The 22,663-nt window shown below is 36.6% G+C and overlaps 1 protein-coding gene across 2 annotated transcripts in view; it reads right to left on the bottom strand.

Moving 5' to 3' along the window:
• LOC142348675 (uncharacterized) overlaps positions 1 to 20,830 on the bottom strand; it is a 64,070-nt gene extending 43,240 nt beyond the window's left edge. Inside the window, exons 1-2 of one of the 2 annotated variants that reach the window (XM_075400112.1) lie at positions 20,766 to 20,830; positions 17,393 to 17,680 (exon numbers count right to left, since the gene is read on the bottom strand). In XM_075400112.1, coding sequence (XP_075256227.1) covers positions 17,393 to 17,623 — 231 coding nt within the window. In that variant the 5' untranslated portion in view covers positions 17,624 to 17,680; positions 20,766 to 20,830. Of the gene's footprint in view, positions 1 to 17,392; positions 17,681 to 20,660 lie in introns of both variants that reach the window. The other variant, XM_075400111.1, reaches the window with a different exon arrangement.
• Positions 20,831 to 22,663: the final 1,833 nt, after the last annotated feature.

Below are 22,663 nucleotides of genomic sequence, written 5' to 3'. Positions count from 1 at the left end.
CACAGAAATGCTGACAAATTTTCAGGAGAAACGAAATTAGATGAAAGTTATGGTTTCGTGGAAAGTGCAGAAACAAGAAAATTTCGCTTTCAGCGTCCAAATTTAAAGTTGTTCTGTCGGAATCTTTATTTTGGCTTCGTATCATCGGCTGCATTTGGACGGGGTTGTACTGCTGATAAATGTGTTGCTGCCTTTATTGGTGGTGAAATGATTGCCGGAGAAATACTGTTCTTTTTTCGTGGAATTGCTAACAATTGTGTGCTCCGAAAATTCAGAATTGAAAAAAAGTTGACATTGATAAAATCTCAGTCTCAAAATGTTGTCACGTTCGGATTTATTGTCCAGGATACAGAAGAGAAAATTCAAATTTCTTTCTTTCAGTGCCATCAAACAAAAGCTCTTCTATTTTCAGTTCAAATAAGTGTCATGTCTGATTGCCATGCTGTGTCCTTATGAGCACAATTAGACATTTTTTACTGTGATTCGATTTATCAAATGCAAATTATAATTAAAGTCTAATAGAACCAATTTTGTAGTTGAGCGTACCTGCAGAAAGTAGTTGAAACTACTTTTTCGTGCAATTTTTGTGTGCTTCTTAAAAATTTTTGTTATAAGAAAAGAACATAATTATAAGAAGTTTTATCAGGTGAAACAGTTGTTGAATTTAAAGCAATCTCGGTATGAAGTATATTTGTGCATTCCATGTGGAGTGTTCAGTGGGGAATGTAAAACGAAAGGGATTGGTTTTAATGCTTAAATTTCCGATTTAATCGAAAAACAAATTTAAACATAGCTGTTTTTGATTCGGTCATAGAGTTGTCCAAAGTGAACCAAACTCGGTATGGAGTGTTCCATGAGTACCTAAAGTCTAAAATATTAGGGATTTTTGATATAGCTTGTCTAGAAAAAATTTAGGTTTTCGTACGGAAATTTCCGATTAATTCGAATAATTAATTTTGATTAAATTTTTAAAAATAGGTCATTTTGATTAGGTCATAGAGTTGTCCAAAGTGAACCAAACTTGATGTGGAGTATCCCCATGGTAGGTGGACTCTGAGACAAAAGTTTTCGGTATTGCTTGCCGCTGAAAAAAGTTAGTTTTTCATACGGAAAATTCCTACTATTTCCGAATAAATTTGAATAAGTAATTTTTTAAATAAGTCTTTTTCATCGGGTCAAGGAATTGTCCAAATCAAACCATATGGTATCATCAGTGATGATATCGGTATGGAGTGATGATACCCATATGATACTCAGTATGGAGTATCATCAGTGCAATTAGAGTTTAAAACAAAATTAATTTTTGGTATATCTTGCCTAGCAAAAAAAGTTAGTTTTCTATACGGAAATTTGCTATTATTTCAAATAAGTATTTTTAAAAATAGTTCGTTTTCTTATGGTCAAAAACTTCATGAAATTGAACCAAACTCGTTAGAGAGTATCCCATGTGTACGCAGAATATAAAACAAAAAGAGTTTTTGCTATAGCTTGCGTAGGAAAAAAGTTAGCTTTTCGTACAAAATCTTAAAGCTTATCTCCTAGCTATTGTGTCGGCTCATAATGGCTCTGATTTGCTATTGAACGATCTTTTAAAGCGTGATCAGTTGCTGTTCGGTGGTCAATCTGTTTCGCCGTGGGCCGTCAGGAAACAATTTGAAGAATTTTGTACACTTTACCAAACCAATAATCAATCCCCTAACAACGGCGAGCTAATTCTGTTAAATTTTCGTCTTTTGTTGATAGACATTGTTATAAACGCACTCTCTGAGATGCTAAAGTACGCCGAAGAGGAAGATTCTTCACGCGACTTTTTGATGTCAACTTTTTGCATAACTCAACAACGGCGAAAAAATGTCAGATTAATTGTCAACACCGATGATGTTAATGTATGCAACAAACCCATAACTTCAGCTGGGCCTCTCTTCTTGGCAGTTGCAGATCTATCTCCTAAGCTTCGCCAACTCTTCAAAAGCGTTTTCTGGGAGCATTGTTTGTTGGTTCAGGCTACCCTGATTTTGATATCGTCTTTCAACATCTAAAACGAGATTGGTTACAGAGAAAATCAACTTCAATGGAGAAGATTTGTTTGTTACATTTGAACCTATTTTGCTAGTTGCTGACCTGATAGCAAAATCTAAAGTTCTGAAAATGAAGCACTGCAATGGTTTCTATGGATGTACGCTTTGAAATCAAAGAGGAATTCATGTAGCGGAATCCCATCGATATCCTCACAATGAAAACTTCCAGATGCGTTCGTTGGATGCCCATATGCAACTGTACTTGTTGCCCATAATTTTCCTCCATTTTTGTATGGAGAAGAAAGAAAGAGTGATGAGTCTGACCTAAAGAAGCTAGTTTCTTTGGTTCGAGAACTTTTTGAGTCATCCGACAACGCAAATTTGTGTGATCAGCTTCTTAATGTCTGAGCTTGGCGGACAAAACTAATAAAATGGAGTCAACCAATTTCCATCTTTTAGACATCTAGGCTGGCAAGCAAAAAATATTGGACCACTGTTTACGACATCTGCTGCTATGTTTGAGTCTGCTAACAGATTGCTTATTGCACCAATCACTGGAACCGGCAATCAGTGTCAATTAATGATTTGGCGATTTGTAAAGACAACAAATATAGCAAAAATGAGCATTAAAGACGACTGTCTCACAGAAATGCTGACAATTTTTTTAGTAGAAAAGAAACTAGATGAAAGTTATGGTTTCGTGGAATGTGCAGAAACAAGAAAATTTCGCTGAGAGCGTCCAAATTAAAGTTGTTCTGTCGGAATCTTGATTTTGGCTTCTTATCATCGGCTGCATTTGGACGGGGTTGTACTGCTGATAAATGTGTTGCTGCTTTTGTTGATGGTGAAATGATTGCCGGAGAAATACTGTTCTTTTTTCGTGGAATTGCTAACAATTGTGTGCTCCGAAAATTCAGAATTGAAAAAAAGTTGACATTGATAAAATCTGAGTCTCAAAATGTTGTCACATTTGGATTTATTGTCCAGGATACAGAAGAGAAAATTCAAATTTCTTTCTTTCAGTGCCATCAAACAAAAGCTCTTCTATTTTCAGTTCAATAAGTGTCATGTTTGATTGCCATGCTGTGTCCTTATGAGCACAATTAGTCATTTTTTATTGTGATTCGATTTATCAAATGGAAATTATAATTAAAGTCTAATAGAACCAATTCTGTAGTTGAGCGTACCTGCAAAAAGTAGTTGAAACTACTTTTTTGTGCAATTTTTGTGTGCTTCTTAAAAATTTTTGTTATAAGAAAAGAACATAATTATAAGAAGTTTTATCAGGTGAAACAGTTGTTGAATTTAAAGCAATCTCGGTATGGAGTATATTTGTGCATTCCATGTGGAGTGTTCAATGGGGAATTCAAAACGAAAGGGATTGGTTTTCATACCTAAATTTCCGATTTAATCGAAAAACAAATTTAAACATAGCTGTTTTTGATTCGGTCATAGAGTTGTCCAAAGTGAACCAAACTCAGTATGGAGTGTTCCATGAGTACCTAAAGTCTAAAACATTAGGGATTTGTGATATAGCTTGTCTAGAAAAAATTTAGGTTTTCGTACGGAAATTTCCGATTAATTCGAATAATTAATTTTGATTAAATTTTTAAAAATAGGTCATTTTGATTAGGTCATAGAGTTGTCCAAAGTGAACCAAACTTGATGTGGAGTATCCCCATGGTAGGTGGACTCTGAGACAAAAGTTTTCGGTATTGCTTGCCGCTGAAAAAAGTTAGTTTTTCATACGGAAAATTCCTACTATTTCCGAATAAATTTGAATAAGTAATTTTTTAAATAAGTCTTTTTCATCGGGTCAAGGAATTGTCCAAATCAAACCATATGGTATCATCAGTGATGATACCGGTATGGAGTGATGATACCCATATGATACTCAGTATGGAGTATCATCAGTGCAATTAGAGTTTAAAACAAAATAAATTTTTGGTATAGCTTGCCTAGCAAAAAAAGTTCGTTTTCTATACGGAAATTTGCTATTATTTCAAACAAGTATTTTTAAAAATAGGTCTTTTTCTAATGGTCAAAACCTTCATGAAATTGAACCAAACTCGTTAGAGAGTATCCCATGTGTACGCAGAATATAAAACCAAAAGAATTTTTGCTATAGCTTGCGTAGGAAAAAAGTTAGTTTTTCGTACAAAAAAATTCCGATTAATTTGAATAATAAATTTTAAATAATTTTTAAAAATAGGTCAATTTGATTAGGCTATAGAGTTGTCCAAAGTGAACCAAACTTGGTGTGGCGTATATCCATGGAAGGTGGACTCTGAGACAAAAAGAATTTTCGGTATAGCTTGCCACTGAAAAAAGTTAGTTTTTCATAAAAATCGTGTCTTTGATTAGGTCATAAAGTTGTCCAAATTGAACCAAACTCGGTATGGAGTATACCATGGGTACCTAGCGTCTAAAACATAAAGAATTTTAGCTATAGCTTGTCTAGGAAAGTAGTTAGCTTTTCATACGGAAATTTGCGATTTTTTCCCATATTTAAGTTTGAAATATTTTATTTTTCATCGAGTCAAGGAGTTGTTCAAATCAAACCAAACTTGGCATGGAGTATCCCCTACGTAGCTAGAGTCTTAAGAAAAGAATTTGTGCTATAGCCTGCCTAGGAAAAAAAGTTAGTTTTTTGTACGTTAATTTCGATTAATTCGAATAATTAATTTTAGATAATTTTTAAAAATAGGTCTTTTGATTAGGTCACATAAATGTCCAAAGTGAACCAAACTCGGCATGGAGTATCCTATGTGAACCTAGATTATGAAACGAAAAGATTTTTTTGCTATAGCTTGTGTTGGAAAAAAGTAAAATTCTGGTACGGAAGTTTGCGATTATTTCTAATAAGTAATTTTAAAAAAAGGTTTTTTTTTCGTCGAGGCAAGGAGGGTTGTCCAAATCGAACCAAACTTGGTATGGAGTATACCGTGGACACTAGAGTGTAACACAAAAAAAAATTTAGCCATAGATTGTCTTGAAAAAAGTTAGTTTTTCATACGGAAATTTGCGATTTTTTCGAAAAAAAATTTGCGATTTTAATTTTAAAAATAGGTCAATTTCGTCGGGTCGAGGAGTTGTTCAAATGTAACCTAACTCGGCATGGAAATCCCATGTGTACCTAGATCATAAAACAAAAAGAATTTTTGGAATAGCGTACGTAGCAAAAAAATTTAGTTTTTCATACGGAAATTTGCGAATTTCGCGAATAACGAACCAAAAAATAGGTCTTTTTTATCGGGTCAAGGAGTTGTTCAAATCAAACCAAACCTGGTATGAAGACTCCCCTGAGAAGCTAGAGTCTAAAACAAAAAAAATTTTGTTATAGCTTGCCTAGCAAAACAGTTAGTTTTTCATACGCAAATTTACGATTATTTTAAATAAATAATTATAAAATTAGGTCTTTTTTGTATGGTCAAAAACTTCTTGAAATTGAACCAAACTCGGTAAAGAGTATCCCATGTGTATCTAGGGTGTAAAACAAAAAGAATTTTTGCCAAAGCTTGTATAGGAAAAAAGTTAGCTTTTCATACGGAAATTTGCTATTATTTCAAATAAGTATTTTAAAAAATAGGCCTTTTTCTTATGGTCAAAAACTTCATAAAAAAGTTCAAGAATTTTTGCTATAGCTTGCGTAGGAAAAAAGTTAGTTTTTCGTACGGAAAATTCCGATTAATTCGAATAGTTAATTTTAAATAATTTTTAAAAATAGGTCAATTTGATTAGGTCATAGAGTTGTCCAAATTGAACCAAACCTGGTGTGTTGTATCTCCATGGTAGGTGGATTCTGAGAAAAAAAGAATTTTCGGTATAGCTTGCCTCTGAAAAAAGTTAGTTTTTCGTACGGAAATTTGGAATTATTTCAAATAAGTAATTTTAAAAATACGTGTTTTTGATTAGGTCATAGAGTTGTCCAAATTGAACCAAACTCGGTATGGAGTATACCATGGGTACTTAGAGTTTAAAACGAAAAGAGTTTTTGCTATAGCTTTTCTAGGAAAAAAGTTAGCTTTTCATACCGAAATTTGCGATTTTTTCCAATATTTAATTTTGAAATATTTTAATTTTAATCGAGTCAATGAGTTGTTCAAATCAAACCAAACTCGGCATGGAGTATCCTATGTGAACCTAGATTTTGAAACGAAAAGATTTTTTTGCTATTGCTTGCGTTGAAAAAAAGTAAGTTTCTGGTACGGAAGTTTGTGATTATTTCTAATAAGTAGTTTTAAAAAAAGGTCTTTTTCATCGGGTCAAGGAGTTGTCCAAATCGAACCAAACTTGGTATGGAGTATACCGTGGACACTAGAGTGTAACACAAATAAATTTTGCCATAGATTGTCTTGAAAAACCACCGAAACGAAAAACAAAGGTAAAACCACGGATAAGAATAAGAGCTAGTGACGTACGTGGTTCCTTACTCACTGAAATCATTAAATTCTACAGTGAGGATTCGAACGTCAGTTTAGCTTCCGAAGTTAGCTCTATTCCCTTCACAAATAGCGATTCTCCAGATAATTCAATCAGTGATGCAGAACAAATTGAAGAGGATGGTAATTGCTCTGATTTTTAGTAGTACAGAGATCAGGTATCCTTGCGACCAAATTGACACTCTCGTTGGAGTTGTTTTGTTTGGAAAATTTTCAGCCACCGAGAGCCATTCAGAAAATGAAGAAAAGGATGATAATGATCAAACTGTGCTATTAATTGAAGTACCGGGTGCCTCAAAAGAAAAACTTAAAGCTTATCTTCTAGCTATTGTGTCGGTTCATAAGCGCTCTGATTCGCTATTGAACGATCTTTTAAAGCGTGATCAGTTGCTGTTCGGCGGTCACACTGTTTCGCCGTGGGCCGTCAGGAAACAATTTGAAGACTTTTGTACACTTTACTAATCCAATAAACACTCCCTTAACAATGGCGAGCTAATTCTGTTAAATTTTCGTCCTTTGTTGATAGACATTGTTAATAACGCACTCCCTGAGATGCTAAAGTACGCCGAAGAAAAAGATTCTTCACGCTATTTTTAATGCCAACTTTTTGCATAACTGAACAACGGCGAATAAATGTCAGATTAATTGTCAACACCGATGGTGCTAATGTATGCAAGACACCCATAATTTCAGCTTGGCCTTTCTTCTTGGCAGTTGCAGATCTATCTCCTAAGCTTCGCCAACTCTCCAAAAACGTGTTCTGGGAGCATTGTTTGTTGTTTCGGGCTACCCTGATTTTGATATCGTCTTTCGACATCTAAAACGAGATTGGTTACAGAGAAAAACATTTTCAATGGAGACGATTTGTTGTTACATTTGAACCTATTTTGCTAGTTGTTGACCTGATAGCAAAATCTAAAGTTCTGAAAAATAAGCAGTGCGATGGTTTCCATGAATGTACGCTTTGCAATCAAAGAAGAATTCATGTAGCGGAATTCCATTAATATCCTCACAATAAAAACTTCCAGATGCGTTCGTTTGATGCCCATATGCAAAATATCCAAGAGCTGGAAAGAGGAAGTGTGGATGAATTAAGAGTTGAACTCGGTCGAAAGGCGGATTGTGAAATTAAACCTCTCGGTGTTGAAGGGAGAAGCAAAGCTTTCGATCTGATTTCAAATCAACCACTCTAATCTCCAATTGACCCGATGCATCAGTTGTTCCTTGGTGTTGCAAAAGATTTTCTATTGCATCATTATGAGAGGATGAGGCCTGAGCAAAAAATTGAAATCAATATTTTTATTGAGTCCCTTGATTTACCAAAAGAGTTCAAAAACTCACTCCGGAAACTTGATTCCTTGTCAAACTTCAAAACAAAGAAAGTAAAAATTGTGCTACTGTACTTGTTGCCCATAATTTTCCTCCATTTTTGTATGGAGAAGAAAAAAGGAGTTATGAGTCTGACCTAAAGAAGCTAGTTCCTTTGGTTCGAGAACTTTTTGAGTCATCCGACAACGCAAACTTACGTGATCAGCTTCTTAATGAGTTCTGTCTGAGCTTGACGGACAAAACTAATAAAATGGAGTCAATCAATTTCCATCTTTTGAGACATCTAGGTTGGCAAGCAAAAAATATTGGACCACTGTTTACGACATCTGCTGCTATGTTTGAGTCTGCTAACAGATTGCTTATTGCACCAATCACTGGAACCGTCAATCAGTGTCAATAAAGGATTTGGCGATTTTTAAAGAGAACAAAGATAGTAAAAATGAGCATTAAAGACGACTGTCTCACGGAAATGCTGACAAATTTTCATGAGAAAAGAAATTAGATGAAAGTTATGGTTTCGTGGAAAGTGCAGAAACAAGAAAATTTCGCTAAGAGCGTCCGAATTTAAAGTTGTTCTGTCGGAAACTTGATTTTGGCTTCCTATCAATGGCTGCATATGGACGGGGATGTACTGCTGATAAATATGTTGCTGCCTTTAATGATGGTGAAATGATTGCCGGAGAAATACTCTTCTTTTTTCCTGGAATTGATAACAATTGTGTGCTCCGAAAATTCGAAAGTGTAAAAAAGATGACATTGATAAAATCTCAGGCCCAAAATGTTGTCACATTCGGATTTATTGTCCAGGATACAGAAGAGAAAATTCAAATTTCTTTCAGTGCCATCAAACAAAAACTCTTCTATTTTCAGTTTAAAGAAGTGTCATGTCTGATTGCCATGCTGTGTCATTGTGAGCACAATTAGTCAATTTTTAAATTTGATTCGATTTATCAAATGCAAATTATAATTAAAGTCTAATAGAACCAATTTTGTAGTTGAGCGTACCTGCAAAAAATAGTTGAAACTACTTTTTCATGCAATTTTTGTTTGCTTCTTAAAAATTTTTATTATAAGAAAAGAACTTAATTATAAGAAATTTTATCAGGTGAAACAGTTATTAAATCTAAAGCAATCTCGGTATGGAGTATATTTGTGCATTCCATGTGGAGTGCTCATTGGGGAATGTAAAACGAAAGGAATTGGCTTTCATACCTAAGTTTCTGATTTAATCGAAAAACGAATTTTAAACATAGCTGTTTTTGATTCGGTCGTAAAGTTGTCCAAAGTGAGCCAAACTCGGTTTTGACTGTTCATGAGTACCTAGAGTCTAAAACATTTGGGATTTTTGATATAGCTTGTCTAGAAAAAATTTAGGTTTTCGTACGGAAATTTACGATTAATTCGAATGATTAATTTTAAATAATTTTTAAAAATAGGTCATCTGAATTAGGTCATAGAGTTGTTCACAGTGAAACAAACTTCTTGTGGAGTACTCCATGGTAGGTGGACTCTGAGACAAAAAAATTTTCGGTATAGCTTGCCTCTGAAAAAAGTTAGTTTTTCATACGGAAAACTCCTCTTATTTCTGAATAAATTTGAATAAGTAATTTTTTAAATAAGTCTTTTTCATCGGGTCAAGGAATTGTCCAAATCAAACCATACTCGGTATGGAGTATCATCAGTGAAATTAGAGTTTAAAACAAAATAAATTTTTGGTATAGCTTGCCTAGCAAAAAAGTTAACTTTTCATACGGAAATTTGCTATTATTTCAAATAAGTACTTTTATAGGTAATAGGTCTTTTTCTTATGGTCAAAAACTTCATGAAAAAGTTCAAGAATTTTTGCTATAGCTTGCGTAGGAAAAAAGTTAGTTTTTCGTACGGAAAATTCCGATTAATTCGAATAGTTAATTTTAAATAATTTTTAAAAATAGGTCAATTTGATTAGGTCATAGAGTTGTCCAAATTGAACCAAACCTGGTGTGTTGTATCTCCATGGTAGGTGGATTCTGAGAAAAAAAGAATTTTCGGTATAGCTTGCCTCTGAAAAAAGTTAGTTTTTCGTACGGAAATTTGGAATTATTTCAAATAAGTAATTTTAAAAATACGTGTTTTTGATTAGGTCATAGAGTTGTCCAAATTGAACCAAACTCGGTATGGAGTATACCATGGGTACTTAGAGTTTAAAACGAAAAGAGTTTTTGCTATAGCTTTTCTAGGAAAAAAGTTAGCTTTTCATACCGAAATTTGCGATTTTTTCCAATATTTAATTTTGAAATATTTTAATTTTAATCGAGTCAATGAGTTGTTCAAATCAAACCAAACTCGGCATGGAGTATCCTATGTGAACCTAGATTTTGAAACGAAAAGATTTTTTTGCTATAGCTTGTGTTGGAAAAAAGTAAAATTCTGGTACGGAAGTTTGCGATTATTTCTAATAAGTAATTTTAAAAAAAGGTTTTTTTTTCGTCGAGGCAAGGAGGGTTGTCCAAATCGAACCAAACTTGGTATGGAGTATACCGTGGACACTAGAGTGTAACACAAAAAAAAATTTAGCCATAGATTGTCTTGAAAAAAGTTAGTTTTTCATACGGAAATTTGCGATTTTTTCGAAAAAAAATTTGCGATTTTAATTTTAAAAATAGGTCAATTTCGTCGGGTCGAGGAGTTGTTCAAATGTAACCTAACTCGGCATGGAAATCCCATGTGTACCTAGATCATAAAACAAAAAGAATTTTTGGAATAGCGTACGTAGCAAAAAAATTTAGTTTTCCATACGGAAATTTGCGAATTTCGCGAATAACGAACCAAAAAATAGGTCTTTTTTATCGGGTCAAGGAGTTGTTCAAATCAAACCAAACCTGGTATGAAGACTCCCCTGAGAAGCTAGAGTCTAAAACAAAAAAAATTTTGTTATAGCTTGCCTAGCAAAACAGTTAGTTTTTCATACGCAAATTTACGATTATTTTAAATAAATAATTATAAAATTAGGTCTTTTTCGTATGGTCAAAAACTTCTTGAAATTGAACCAAACTCGTTATAGAGTATCCCATGTGAACCTAGATTATAAAAAAAACTGAAAGAATTTTTGCTGTTGCCTGCGTAGGAAAAAATTTAGTTTTTCGTACGGAAATTTGCTAATATTTCAAATAAGTAATTTTAAAAGTAGGTCTTTTTCATCGGTTCAAGCACTTGTCCAAATCAAACCAAACTTGGTGTGGAGTTTTCACAAGGTAAGTGGACTCTGAGACAAAAAAATTTCGGTATAGCTTGCCTCTGAAACAAATTTGTTCTTCGTGCGGAAATTTTGGGATTATTTCAAATAAGTAATTTTAAAAATAGGTCTTTTTGATTAGGTCATAGAGTTGTCCAAATCAAACCAAACCCGGTATGGCGCATTTCCAGTGTACCTAGAGTGTAAGCCAAAAAGGATATTTGATGTAGCTGCTATTGTTGCAGAAGTTATGTGTTTTAAGTGTTGCTTGGTTTTTTTTTTAAAAAAATCAAAAATATAGTGTTAAAAATGGGTGGGACGCCTTTCGGGCGTCAAGAATTTTCGGTGCTCTCCCTCCCCCTCCCCTGGTTCTCTCACCCGTGTTTTTGTCCGTCGTTTGTCTCTGGTGTTCTCTTACTCGTGTCTCGCGTTCTCTCGCTCGTCTCTCGCTCGTCTCGCGTTCTCTCGCTCGTCTCTCGCGTTGTATCGCTCGTCTCCCGCTTCGGTCTTTTGGTTTGAGTCTATGATGTGTGTTTATGATATTAGATATATGTTTATGTTGATTTCAGCTTTCAAGAATGAGTGTCAAAAATGCCTTATTAAAAAATCTTAGTAGAGGTTCATTTTATTCTTAATACTGATAGGTAGACACCTTGAATTTTGCTCACGATAGCAAAAAAAGGCGATGTCTCCTATTAGTATAAAGATGTCCATGTACCTCACGTAAAAAAAACTTTATATGTGGATTTGTGGACTCAAGGAACCCTCTGGAGTCTTCATCTTCAATGGGCATCTATAAGCATAAAATGTTAGTTTTTTAGTCTGGACATATGCAAATTTGAACGCACGAAAGTCTCGACATAGACCATTTTGAACACACGATAGTCTGATCATGAACGCACGAAAATTTTTTGCGTTAATGATCAGACTTTTGTGCGTTCAAAACGGCCTATGTCCAGACTGTCGTGCGTTCAAAGTTACCTATGATCAGACTATCGTGAGTTCGAAGTTACCTATGATCAGACTATCGTGCGTTCAAAGTTGCATATGTCCAGACTATCTTGCGTTCAAATTTAACTATGATCAGACTATCGTGCGTTCAAAGTTGCATATGTCCAGACTATCGTGCGTTCAAAGTTACCTATGATCAGACTATCGTGCGTTCAAAGTTGCATATGTCCAGACTATCGTGCGTTCAAAGTTGCATATGTTCAGACTATCGCGCGTTCAAAGTTACCTATGATCAGACTATCGCGCGTTCAAAGTTGCATATGTCCAGACTATCGTGCGTTCAGAGTTACCTATGATCAGACTATCGTGCGTTCAAAGTTGCATATGTTCAGACTATCGCGAGTTCAAAGTTGCCTATGATCAGAATATCGTGCGTTCAAAGTTGCATATGTCCGGACTATCGTGCGTTCAAAGTAACCTATGATCAGACTATCGTGCGTTCAAAGTTACCTATGATCAGCCTATCGTGCGTTAGAAGTTACCTATGATCAGACTATCGTACGTTCAAAGTTGCATATGTCCAGACTATCGTGCGTTCAAAGTTAACTGTGATCAGACTATCGTGCGTTCAAAGTTGCATATGTCCAGACTATCGTGCGTTCAAAGTTGCATATGTTCAGACTATCGCGCGTTCAAAGTTATCTATGATCAGACTATCGCGCGTTCAAAGTTGCATATGTCCAGACTATCGTGCGTTCAAAGTTACCTATGATCAGACTATCGTGCGTTCAAAGTTGCATATGATCAGACTATCGTGCGTTCGAAGTTACCTATGATCAGACTATCGTGCGTTCAAAGTTACCTATGATCAGACTATCGTGCGTTCAAAGTTGCATATTTTCAGACTATCGTGCGTTCAAAGTTACCTATGATCAGACTATCGTGCGTTCAAAGTTGCATATGTCCAGACTATCGTGCGTTCAAAGTTGCATATGTTCAGACTATCGCGCGTTCAAAGTTACCTATGATCAGACTATCACGCGTTCAAAGTTGCATATGTCCAGACTATCGTGAGTTCAGAGTTACCTATGATCAGACTATCGTGCGTTCAAGGTTGCATATGTTCAGACTATCGCGAGTTCAAAGTTGCCTATGATCAGAATATCGTGCGTTCAAAGTTGCATATGTCCAGACTATCGTGCGTTCAAAGTAACCTATGATCAGACTATCATGCGTTCAAAGTTACCTATGATCAGCCTATCGTGCGTTCGAAGTTACCTATGATCAGACTATCGTACGTTCAAAGTTGCATATGTCCAGACTATCGTGCGTTCAAAGTTACCTATGATCAGACTATCGTGCGTTCGAAGTTGCATATGTCCAGACTATCGTGCGTTCAAAGTTGCATATGTTCAGACTATCGCGCGTTCAAAGATATCTATGATCAGACTATCGCGCGTTCAATGTTGCATATGTCCAGACTATCGTGCGTTCAAAGTTACCTATGATCAGACTATCGTGCGTTCAAAGTTGCATATGTTCACGATATCGCGAGTTCAAAGTTGCCTATGATCAGACTATCGTGCGTTCGAAGTTGCATATGTCCAGACTATCGTGCGTTCGAAGTTACCTATGATCAGACTATCGTGCGTTCAATTTGCATATGTCCAGACTATCGTGCGTTCAGAGTTACCTATGATCAGACTATCGTGCGTTCAAAGTTACCTATGATCAGACTATCGTGCGTTCAAAGTTGCATATTTTCAGACTATCGTGCGTTCAAAGTTACCTATGATCAGACTATCGTGCGTTCAAAGTTGCATATGTCCAGACTATCGTGCGTTCAAAGTTGCATATGTTCAGACTATCGCGCGTTCAAAGTTACCTATGATCAGACTATCACGCGTTCAAAGTTGCATATGTCCAGACTATCGTGAGTTCAGAGTTACCTATGATCAGACTATCGTGCGTTCAAGGTTGCATATGTTCAGACTATCGCGAGTTCAAAGTTGCCTATGATCAGAATATCGTGCGTTCAAAGTTGCATATGTCCAGACTATCGTGCGTTCAAAGTAACCTATGATCAGACTATCATGCGTTCAAAGTTACCTATGATCAGCCTATCGTGCGTTCGAAGTTACCTATGATCAGACTATCGTACGTTCAAAGTTGCATATGTCCAGACTATCGTGCGTTCAAAGTTACCTATGATCAGACTATCGTGCGTTCGAAGTTGCATATGTCCAGACTATCGTGCGTTCAAAGTTGCATATGTTCAGACTATCGCGCGTTCAAAGATATCTATGATCAGACTATCGCGCGTTCAATGTTGCATATGTCCAGACTATCGTGCGTTCAAAGTTACCTATGATCAGACTATCGTGCGTTCAAAGTTGCATATGTTCACGATATCGCGAGTTCAAAGTTGCCTATGATCAGACTATCGTGCGTTCGAAGTTGCATATGTCCAGACTATCGTGCGTTCGAAGTTACCTATGATCAGACTATCGTGCGTTCAATTTGCATATGTCCAGACTATCGTGCGTTCAGAGTTACCTATGATCAGACTATCGTGCGTTCAAAGTTGCATATGTTCAGACTATCGCGAGTTCAAAGTTGCCTGTGATCAGACTATCGTGCGTTCAAAGTTGCATATGTCCAGACTATCGTGCGTTCAATGTAACCTATGATCAGACTATCGTGCGTTCAAAGTTACATATGATCAGACTATCGTGCGTTCGAAGTTACCTATGATCAGACTATCGTGCGTTCAAAGTTGCATATGTCCAGACTATCGTGCGTTCAAAGTTACCTATGATCAGACTATCGTGCGTTCGAATTGCATATGTCCAGACTATCGTGCGTTCAAAGTTGCGTATGTTCAGACTATCGCGCGTTCAAAGTTACCTATGATAAGATTATCGTGCGTTAAAAGTTGCATATTTCCAGACTATCGTGCGTTCAAAGTTACCTATGATCAGACTATCGTGCGTTCAAAGTTGCATATGTTCAGACTGTCGCGAGATCAAAGTTGCCTATGATCAGACTATCGTGCGTTCAAAGTTACCTATTATCAGACTATCGTGCGTTCAAAGTTACCTATGGTCAGACTATCGTGCGTTCGAAGTTACCTATGATCAGACTATCGTGCGTTCAAAGTTGCATATGTTCAGACTATCGCGAGTTCAAAGTTGCCTATGATCAGACTATCGTGCGTACAAAGTTACCTATGATCAGACTATCGTGCGTTCAAAGTTACCTATGATCAGACTATCGTGCGTTCGAAGTTACCTATGATCAGACTATCGTGCGTTCGAAGTTACCTATGATCAGACTATCGTGCGTTCAAAGTTGCATATGTCCAGACTATCGTGCGTTCAAAGTTACCTATGATCAGACTATCGTGCGTTCGAATTGCATATGTCCAGACTATCGTGCGTTCAAAGTTGCGTATGTTCAGACTATCGCGCGTTCAAAGTTACCTATGATAAGATTATCGTGCGTTAAAAGTTGCATATTTCCAGACTATCGTGCGTTCAAAGTTACCTATGATCAGACTATCGTGCGTTCAAAGTTGCATATGTTCAGACTGTCGCGAGATCAAAGTTGCCTATGATCAGACTATCGTGCGTTCAAAGTTACCTATTATCAGACTATCGTGCGTTCAAAGTTACCTATGATCAGACTATCGTGCGTTCGAAGTTACCTATGATCAGACTATCGTGCGTTCAAAGTTGCATATGTTCAGACTATCGCGAGTTCAAAGTTGCCTATGATCAGACTATCGTGCGTACAAAGTTACCTATGATCAGACTATCGTGCGTTCAAAGTTACCTATGATCAGACTATCGTGCGTTCGAAGTTACCTATGATCAGACTATCGTGCGTTCAAAGTTACCTATGATCAGACTATCGTGCGTTCAAAGTTGCATATGTTCAGACTATCGCGAGTTCAAAGTTGCCTATGATCAGACTATCGTGCGTTCAAAGTTACCTATGATCAGACTATCGTGCGTTCAAAGTTACCTATGATCAGACTATCGTGCGTTCGAAGTTACCTATGATCAGACTATCGTGCGTTCGAAGTTACCTATGATCAGACTATCGTGCGTTCAATTTGCATATGTCCAGACTATCGTGCGTTCAGAGTTACCTATGATCAGACTATCGTGCGTTCAAAGTTGCATATGTTCAGACTATCGCGAGTTCAAAGTTGCCTGTGATCAGACTATCGTGCGTTCAAAGTTGCATATGTCCAGACTATCGTGCGTTCAAAGTAACCTATGATCAGACTATCGTGCGTTCAAAGTTACCTATGATCAGACTATCGTGCGTTCGAAGTTACCTATGATCAGACTATCGTGCGTTCAAAGTTGCATATGTCCAGACTATCGTGCGTTCAAAGTTACCTATGATCAGACTATCGTGCGTTCAAAGTTGCATATGTCCAGACTATCGTGCGTTCGAAGTTGCGTATGTTCAGACTATCGCGCGTTCAAAGTTACCTATGATAAGACTATCGTGCGTTAAAAGTTGCATATTTCCAGACTATCGTGCGTTCAAAGTTACCTATGATCAGACTATCGTGCGTTCAAAGTTGCATATGTTCAGACTGTCGCGAGCTCAAAGTTGCCTATGATCAGACTATCGTGCGTTCAAAGTTACCTATGATCAGGCTATCGTGCGTTCAAAGTTACCTATGATCAGACTATCGTGCGTTCGAAGTTACCTATGATCAGACTATCGTGCGTTCAAAGTTGCATATGTTCAGACTATCGCGAGTTCAAAGTTGCCTATGATCAGACTATCGTGCGTTCAAAGTTACCTATGATCAGACTATCGTGCGTTCAAAGTTACCTATGATCAGACTATCGTGCGTTCGAAGTTACCTATGATCAGACTATCGTGCGTTCAAAGTTACCTATGATCAGACTATCGTGCGTTCAAAGTTGCATATTTTCAGACTATCGTGCGTTCAAAGTTACCTGTGATCAGACTATCCTGCGTTCAAAGTTACCTATGATCAAACTATCGTGCTGTCAAAGTTACCTATGATCAGACTATTGTGCCTTCAAAGTTGCATATGTCCAGAATATCGTGCGTTCAAGGTTACATATGTCCAGACTATCGTGCGTTCAAAAATGCACATGTCCAGACTATCATGCGTTCAAAATTGCATATGTCCAGACTATCGTGCGTTCAAAATTGCATATGTCCAGACTATCGTGCGTTCATTTTTTTCCAGACCGTGTAATTTTGCACGCACGACTTCACCTTGTGCGTTCTTTTCGGTCTGGACATATCGGCGTTCGGTCTGGCACCTCAACCTGGGTAGCTACGTACACATGTCTCCTATAACTGGTTATTTTCCGCAAAAATTAGAGGATTAGAGTAAAATTTAGAAAATGTAATTTTCCCCGTTGTTCGACATATCGTACCTTACTCTCCACATACACGACATCGCTGATGGGAAAGTGAGAATGACAATGATCCAATGCTTCGTCGTAGCTCACTTTGCCAGCCTCGAGATACACAGCGAAGCAGGAAAAATTTCCAGCGCGCGGCAAAAGCGTAGTTCCATTCGAACATGATAATTGTGCTTTATGCTGGTGTACGAGCGACAACAACAGCGCCGTTGCAAATAAGGTCATACGTATAAGCATTGTCATGATTTCTGCTCCTCGTCTCAATTCCGCAAGACTTTTCTACCAGGTTCTGTGAGAGATCTAAGAAAAAGATCAAATAACTGCCCATGAATTTCAACCGAGTCCGGTGGCTGCAAAAAATGGAGCTCAGCGGAGTAAAATATACTTCTCCACTCTTCGGCACTATATTCATGTCGCAACTGGAACGCGGGATTCCAATCCCCAACCCCCCCCCCCCCCCCCCCGCCAGTTTATTGGGTGCATATTATCGACACGCTCAGCACCACGTGCCATAGTGTTACGTAATGATTTACTATTTAGTGATACCTGCTCGTTGGGGGAGCATAAAGTATTGGGGCAAACAGTCAAAAAATTTGAAGTTCGAGATCTCTGCGCAAAATTCCAGATTTTCCTTCTTAAAGGAAAAAGTAAGTTAGCACCCCCTAGTTTGACGAAGTAAAGATTCAGTTTTTGAAGTAATATTACTTCAACTTAAGACCAAATTTTGCAAACAATTTTTTATACCATTTATCCTCAACGTTAGTCCTCTCGTCTATCTATGAAAGTCAGATAGAAACGCACGTTCAGTTGCCAGAAATTCCAATGTAAATGTGATGAAGTTTTTACCAGAATCTCAGTTAAAAATGATTGTCACAAGATTCCAATTTATTCACATCTTTCCTCTCTCTCTCTAGTGTTCATAACAGGTGCAGACTTAGCCATAGTTGAACAAACATAAAAAAAATCACATCTTGTGACATTTTATTTCTGCGAAACTTCTAAGAAGTTCATCAAACTCATATTAAGATTTCTGGTAAGCGAAAATTGCGTTTTATCTTATTTTTATAGTTAGGTGAGAAGATTAATATTTGGCATCAGTAGTATAAAAATTCTCTCGAAAACCTCATTTAAAGTGAAGAAATTTCGCCTCCCATCTAATTTGTTTCTTGGAAATACGGGTGCTAAAACACTTTTGCTGTTCATCATAAACTGCCAGATTTTATTATAGTCGGCGTTTTAAAATTTCTGCCTATTTGAAGCGAGCACCTTTGAAGCAATTATGGTAAACCCATTTCGAAAAACTGGCTTACCCGGGTCGAGAAAAAAATGCAAAAAAATGTAAGATAAGCGGTGAAAGGTTAGTTTTTTCACCGCAAATTTTGTACGTAATTTTGCGGTGAAATGCGGTGAATGCGGTGAAATTATGTAAGTTCACCGCTAGACTAAGCGGTGATTTTACAAAAATTCACCACAATTGAACGCTTAAATATGTAATTTCACCGCCCTTACAAGGGTCCGAACCTCTCACCTCCTGCGTTTCATCCACTTCTTCTTCCACTGCGCCATCTCTCACTAAATTCTAGCATTTTTTGTTTGAATATAAATTGAATTCACTCTACTTTCTGCAAAACATGCGCGGTGAATTTTTGTAAGATTTGCATTTTTTAGCGGTGAAATGTGGTGAATTTTTGTAAGTTCACCGCTTACTCTAGTGGTGAAATTATATAAATTCACCGCTTAGAAAAAAGTGTCAAAAAGATGTAAGTTTAAGGGGTAGTTTTAGTGGGAAGGCAAATCTAACAATTCCTTTCACACTCACCATTAATTTCACCGCATTCTTTGCTGATCTCAAACATTTTAAACAATTTTTTCTAAGCGGTGAATTTATGTAATTTCACCGCAATCACCGCTTATCTTAGATAATTCGTACACTTTTTTCGAAGCGGTGAACTTATGTAAATTCACCGCTAAATTCAGCGGTGAAATTATGTAATTTCAGCGCTACCAGGCGATAAAGTTTTTTTTCAACGCATTCACCGCTTGATTTATGTAATTTCACCGCATTCACCGCTTATCTTACAAAAGTTTCCGCATTAACCGTTTATCTTACATAATTTTGCGTTGAATGGCGGTGATACCTCGACCCGGGTATATCTCGAACTGCTTCTGTTCTCGATTATTGCCAAATTTTCTCTGTGACATAATGAAAATCATGTAACCTGTACAAAGTTTATATATTTCATTTTATCCCGTCACATCATATTGTTATCCTGACTTTTGATCTCATTTTGATTTGGCATTAAAAAAACAAACTTCAATAAACGTTTTGTTTTTTCCAATCGAGTGACCTGTCCCCACTTTTCACTATTCGTATAAATTTTCAACGACAGAATTTAGTTACCAAAAACGTGGAAACAAGTTAGATATATCGTTGAAAGGATTAACTTTTTGTCACCAGTATCCACGGACAATAGTCTACACTTTTGAGCTTCGCAAATAGCTTTAAAATTTGATGCCCCTGGCATCCATTTTTAATTAATAATTATTGAAGATCAAATTCGAAGAGATAATTGTTCTTGTGAGCATTGCTCTGGGTAATTTTAAAGCGACTTATTGTCTTCCTAATCCACTAATAGTGTTTAAAGGGAAATTTATAAAATTAATCACCAATTAGGCTCCCTTCCCTTCAGTAATAAGGTACTGTAACTTTGGAAATAGTGACTGCTAAGGAAATGCTGGACTTAAAGTGGGGCACAAATAACCATATTTGAATGATATTTGAACTAAATTAGCCTGGTTAACTAGATTTCGTGCACGCTTAACGCCTTAATTTTTACAAAAAGGGTGTTTATCGGTCATTGGCCACACAGTGGGTTATACAAAAAAATGGGCCACCCATCATTTTCCAAACACTTCTAGTTTTTCTAAGATCAAGCAAATAGCTGCAGACCTAAGATCTACTGCAAACAAAGATGTTTTACAACTGTAAGCAAAAGTGTTGCATCAAAAAAGAACCAAAACCAACAAAGCTCGACTGAAAATTTGTTTGGACTTTTTTAAAAAATACTTTATGTTAGAAAAATAAAAAAATGCATCCATTTCTCCTGCAAACAACCTTTAGCTGTTTCAAGTATCAAAAAAGGAAAAAACAAAAATTGATATAGTTTTGACTTTGATGTCGTTTTTTCGGCTTTATGTCGATAATTGCCATTTTACGTAAAAAAGAGAGCCTAGCTCAATGTAAAAAGAGAGTTAAGCTAATTATTTTTCTCTGACTCACTTGAAATTCAAACAAACAAATATCTGACTGGAAAAAATTGGAGAGAAAAATGATAATGAAGAATTAATGTTGTATGCCTCAGCTAATCTTCAATCTCACACTAACATAGTCCCCCGAAGTTTAGACTGGCTGAAAAATGGCTAATTTTTCTGGCTTTAAATGGAAGTTCTGATAGAAACCGGAGCGAAGATAGTAGCTTTGGAGCCCAAAATTAAAACCTCTAGCTGTTCTCAAGATGGCGCTATGCAATAACAGGCTCTTATCTTGGCTCTCAGACAAGATTGCAAAAACATAATGTTGAAGTAGATAGGAACCGCAGCGAAGTCATCTGAGAACGAGACAGTTCACTGCAATTTTTTCAGCCAAAAATTGCTTTCCGGCTCAGTTTTCCGGCTAGAACTGGCAAAGCTGAGAGAAAAGTTCTGTGGGGAGAAAAGTACCCAGGGAGAAAAGTATTGTGATTGCGCCAAAGATATCAAAAATTCAGATTTTGACGGGGACTACTTAAGATGGGGCCTCAGTGTGTGGCCGTCGCTCACAATCAGTCCAGAAAAAATGATCGTGCTGAGTTTGTAGATGTCAAATATTGCGGCAGTCATAGACTTATAACATCTGAGACCAAGACAGTCCCCTGAAAGATTTTCCCCCAGAAAGCTAACTTTGTATCAGTTTCTTAGGTAGAAATGCGAAATGTTGACAGAATGCCCAGTGAGCGGAGTACTGGGTTGGTCGCCAAAAATGAATGCGTTCCAGACGACTTGTGATGAAACATCAAATTGTTTTTGTAGATCACAAACAACAGCATTGAAGAATAATAATTTTGATATAATTTTGAACATCGCATAGGATAATTTGAATGAAATTACTTCTAACACAGCTAAAGCCGCCTTAAAACTGTGTACTTAGAGAGCTAAGGTTTGCATCTGTTATAAAAGTAGAAGAGGAAGCCGTTGACAGAAATGAAAGTAGAGATTACCAAATTGATAGCAAAAAAAGTTGCCCTCCAGACAAAATAAGATGCAACATAGGCGTGTTATAGCAGTTTGCAATCAAAATTTCAAGTGACAATGAACTTATATAAATAGCTCAATTCCTATTTGAAATCTAAACTAGATAAACTCCCACCATTAAAATGATAATTTATCCGAAACCTTCACAATGCTGTACCAGCGAGTTGAATCATAACTTGCAAGATTCTCATAACAGTCTTGCAAGATATCAATTCAGGCAAGAGAACAAATCAGGGTACGATTGTGTTAGAAAACAGACGTGAAGCAGATCAGTGTTTACAAAACAAGTCGGCTCGTGCGAGACTGGGCATAGCACAGAATTTTCGCATAGCTATCAATGGTCAAAAAACTTCTTTTTATTCTTGGTCGACCAAAACTATTGACTGTCAATTTTTTGAAGCTCAAATTGAGGAATTTTTTCTCAACCTCGAGTACGATTTCTTTATTTTGCGAAAACGAGTGTTTCAGAGTTGTCATGTTATTAAAGTTTTCTCAGATGAAAAACAAATCGCATTATCAACAATTTGGCAAAAAAACCCGATTGAGCGTTCAAGTTCAAAAAGAGCACCAATTGAAATTTTCAAGATAACTAAAAAATGAAATCAAAGATTGGAGAAGAATATTGTGTCATTTTCCCTTTTTGGCAGGAAATTAATTTTAATTCAGGTGTCCTATATTCGCACAATTTTGAATGTCAAGGTTAACTTTTCAAATCAAAAAAGTAATTTTTGATATTTTTCTAGTCGAAAAACTCACGCTCTTGTACTTCAAGCAAATCAAGCTTGCGGAATTTGGTGTATGGCGATTTAGTTTTTTCTTGAATTCTGGATCAATGGCAGAGAGTGTTTTTTAAAAGTTCACCAAGCATCGGATGAGAAATTGATCTTACTAAATTTCTGCTAAATAGGATTTTAGACATATTGTGGTTCTAAACAACGTGAATTAAAATCGACATCGCAAACAACAAACATAAATTAAGCCTATAAAGTCTGA

The sequence above is a fragment of the Convolutriloba macropyga genome, chromosome 10 (assembly GCF_964194025.1).
Source record: "Convolutriloba macropyga chromosome 10, txConMacr16.3, whole genome shotgun sequence".
Taxonomy (NCBI): domain Eukaryota; kingdom Metazoa; phylum Xenacoelomorpha; order Acoela; family Convolutidae; genus Convolutriloba; species Convolutriloba macropyga.
This window is presented reverse-complemented; position numbering and strand designations above follow the sequence as displayed.